Here is a 3,997-nt window from a genome sequence, read left to right on the forward strand (position 1 = left end):
GACAGTGCAGCGCTCCCTCGGTACTGACCCTCTGACGGCGCGGCACTCCCTCAGTACTGACCCTCTGACAGTGCGGCACTCCCTCAGTACTGACTCACTGACAGTGCGACACTCCCTCAGTACTGACCCTCTGACAGTGCGGCACTCCCTCAGTACTGACCCTCTGACAGTGCGGCGCTCCCTCAGTACTGACCCTATGACAGTGCGACACTCCCTCAGCACTGACCCTCTGACAGTGCGGCACTCCCTCAGCACTGACCCTCTGACAGTGCAGCACTCCCTCAGTACTGACCCTCTGACAGTACAGCACTCCCTCAGCACTGACCCTCTGACAGTTCTGCACTCCCTCAGTACTGACCCTCTGACTGTGGGTAAATGAGTCTTATTTTAAAATCTTCATCAGGTATTACCTGGGATTACGTGTTGTACTAAGGATATAAAAAAGTCCATTCTGCCCAACCATTCCTGCCAGCAGGAACACTCCAATGCCCCTCCCTCCATCCTCCCCTCCAATTTGATGGCCCAGTGTCTGATTGTCCAGCCTTGTGCATTCTTTGGGTAAAATTGGTACAACTGCAGATCAGGTGAGAGACATCAGGAAATCAGTGTGGGGTGGGAGTGCAGGTAAGATTAGAGATGGTGGGGCGGGGAGAACACTAGGGGGATTGTGAGAAAAGGAGACAGGTGTAGGCCATTCGGCCCATCGAGCCTGCCTGCCGCCATTCAGCAGAATCATGGGTTCTCTGACTGTGGCCTTTTATTTGCCTTGACCCCATCTCCAAGAAGAGGAGTTGGTTGCCTTGTCAGTGAACAAGCAGTCTGGGAATGAGCACCATCCTGGGTGGCACAGTGGTTAGCACTGCTGCCTCACAGCGTGAGGGACCTGGGCTCGATCCCACCCTCGGGTGACTGTCTGTGTGGAGTTTGCACATTCTCCCCGTGTCTGTGTGGGTTTCCTCCCACAGTCCAGGGATGTGCAGGTTAGGATTGGCCATGCTAAATTACCTGTGGTGTTCAGGGATTTGTAGATTATGGGTGGGATGCTCTGAGGGTCGGTGTGGACTTTTTGGGCCGAAGGGCCTGTTTCCACACTGTAGGGATTCTGTGATTCTAATTCGAAGGGTGGTTGAAAGACAGGCATTCTCAGGCCCAAAAATCCGTGGGTGCAGGAGTTAATTGGAGCTTTGACAATTGAGGGGAGGGGCAGATTTCTGTTGGTGGAACAGGGTCAAGGGATATGAAGCAAAGGCACAGAGCGGCCACAGGGGAACGGAATGTCAGAAAAGATGTACGGGGCTCCTGTGTGGGACATCTGTAGTGTCCCAACCCGTGGGCCAGGAGGCCAAGTCCCATCTGCTCCAGAAGTGTGTAATAACATGGCTAATTTGCAAAACAAGTTAAGTAAAAAAAGAGGATGAACAGTGGGGCCCTCTTGTTGCACAATGGCAGTGTGCCAACCTCTGGACTGGGAGGACTGGGTTCATGTCCCACCTGCTCCAGAAATATGTGATGACATCTTGGAATAGGCTGATCAGAAAGGTAGGTTAAATTTAACAAAATGACGAAAGTATGTATGGTCTGTTCTCGTTCCTGAAGCCAGGAACACACTTTAACACCATGCAGTCCTCCTGAAACCTGACTTTGAGACAACCACATAGTCACTACATCGTCCTGTTCCTCACATAGCAAGGTATGAGTCGTGTCAGGGGTAAAAACAGCTCATATTAATTTGGACAAGAGTTCCTGGGTGAGAGCACAGCACTGTAATGCACAGTTGGGTGAGCGTGTTATCCTGGGCCATTCATTGAGGGCCCGGCCCTGTACTTTTCAATGGCATGGAGGATTCACCATGTTCCACTGGAATTTAATTGAGGCGTTAGAATATTGGATACCCGGGAGTGAGTTACAGGCTTGTTTATATATACAATAATGGATAATCTACAAATCTTTAAATAAACTATAAAATCTATAATAATCTATAAAACTCTGTTTAGACCACACTTGGAATATTGTGTTCAGTTCTGGTCACCTCATTATAGGAAGGATGTGGAAGCTTTAGAGAGGGTGCAGAGGAGATTTACCAGGATGCTGCCTGGACTGGAGGGCAGGTCTTATGAGGAAAGGTTGAGGGATCTAGGGCATTTCTAATTGGAGCGAAGAAGGATGAGTGGTGACTTGATAGAGGTGTACAAAATGATGTGAGGCATAGATAGAGAGGATAGTCAGAGACTTTTTCCCAGAGAGGAAATGACTACTATGAGGGGCCATAATTTTAAGGTGATTGGAAGAAGGTATAAGGGAGGTGTTAGAGGTAGGTTTTTTACACAGAGAGTGGTGGGCGTGTGGAACGCACTCCCGGCAGTGGTAGTGGAGTCAGAAACTTTAGAGACTTTTAAGCGACTCTTGGATAGGCACATGGAGGATAGTGAAATGTAGGGTCTGCAGGGTAGATTGATCTTAGTAGGATAATAGGTCGGCACAACATCGTAGGCCGAAGGGCCTGTACTGTGCTGTACTGTTCTATGTTCTATACCTGGGAGTGAGTTCCAGGCTGGAATCTAATCAAGGGGTTCAGACGGTTTATATATAGAATAATGCATACCTGAGAGTGAGGTACAGACTAGAATTTAATTGAGGGATTTAGATGGTTTATATATAGAACCAGGTTTGATTTCATCCTCGGGTGACTATCTGTGTGGAGTTTGCACGTTCTCCCCGTGTCTGTGTGGGTTTCCTCCCACAGTCCAAAGATATGCAGGCTGGGTGGATTGGCCATGCTAAATTGACCACACAGTGTCCAGGGATGTGTAGGCTAGGTGGGTTAGCGGATTACACAGATAGGGTAGAGGGTGGGTCTGGGTGGGATGCTCTTTGGGGAGGTCGGTGCATACTTGATGGGCTGAATGGCCTATTTCTGCACTGTATGGCTGATCCGACATTCCTCCTATCTGCTTTCCTGTCCTTGCCCCAAAACCCTCGATTTCCCTACTGATGAAGAATCCATCTATCTCACCCTTAAACATACATGAGGACTCTTCCTGGCTGGCCATTCCCCAACCCCCAACCCCAAACCCCAGGGCAGGGAGTTCCAAACACTTCCAAACAACCCTCCGAGAGAACACAACTCTTTGGAGCAAACCCAGAGCTGATAGGCTGCCATGCTCGGTGCAGGCACTGTCGGAGGGTGTGACCCAGCCGCACATTCCCAGGTGGCATAGGGTGTCACAATCCTGGCAAAACAACCAAACCACAGGTACCAACCCTACCCCAACTCTCCCCCCACCTCCAGGATAATATCAACAGGGCATATGGGACTGTTAGCGTGCAAACTCCCAGCTGAGAGGCAAGTGTGTGTGTGAATGTACTGGACGGCATTCACACAGCCAATTCCCTTTCTTTCTTAAAAGGCCCCGATTTAATCTGACTTGTGTTCATATTCCATGCAAACCCAGACGTGTGTGTGCTCACATAGAGCTCCTTAGCCCTCAGAAGCTGAACAACAGCTAGACACAGTCAGTGAGAGGGTGTGAAACACACAGAGACAGGGAGAGAGAAGGAGAAGCTGTTTGTCTCTCTCTCTCTCTCTCTGCCTTACTCCCTGACACCATCCACCCCCACTACCTTTACCTGCTCATTCTCCTGCATGGAAGCGGCGAGAGGCAGCCCGTCCGCCACCCGGGCGATCATGGTCATCAGGATCATGCTGCTACGGCTGCTTGGGGGTGTGTAGGAGACGGAGAGAGGGAAGGAGGGAAGGTGAGAGAGAGAGAGAGAGAGCAAACAGCTGCTGCTACTGTAAGGAAACTCTGAGAGCCCCAGGGACACACTGACTGACGTGGCTCATTCCACGCTGCAGCTCCGCGTCAGCACCTCCCCCAGGCTGAGGGGGCAGGGGCACACAGGGAGGGCAGGGGCACACAGGGAGGGCAGGGGCACACAGGGAGGGCAGAGGGGGGGCAGGGACACACAGGGAGGGCAGAGGGAGGGCAGGGGCACA

At 51.1% G+C, this 3,997-nt stretch overlaps 2 protein-coding genes across 2 annotated transcripts in view; both read right to left on the reverse strand.

The window, feature by feature from the left end:
• LOC109924260 (vesicle-trafficking protein SEC22b-like) overlaps window positions 1–3,848 on the reverse strand; it is a 43,213-nt gene extending 39,365 nt beyond the window's left edge. The window contains exon 1 of the mRNA XM_048616966.1: window positions 3,628–3,848. Coding sequence (XP_048472923.1) covers window positions 3,628–3,702 — 75 coding nt within the window. The 5' untranslated portion in view covers window positions 3,703–3,848. The remainder of the gene's footprint in view (window positions 1–3,627) is intronic.
• Window positions 3,849–3,863: 15 nt separating this feature from the next.
• The window catches only part of LOC109926609 (G-protein-signaling modulator 1-like), a 44,205-nt gene continuing 44,071 nt past the window's right edge, over window positions 3,864–3,997 (reverse strand). The window contains exon 6 of the mRNA XM_048616525.1: window positions 3,864–3,880. Within this exon, the coding sequence (XP_048472482.1) occupies window positions 3,864–3,880 (17 nt within the window). The remainder of the gene's footprint in view (window positions 3,881–3,997) is intronic.

Source organism: Rhincodon typus, chromosome 35 (assembly GCF_021869965.1).
Source record: "Rhincodon typus isolate 14 chromosome 35, sRhiTyp1.1, whole genome shotgun sequence".
Taxonomy (NCBI): Eukaryota; Metazoa; Chordata; class Chondrichthyes; order Orectolobiformes; family Rhincodontidae; genus Rhincodon; species Rhincodon typus.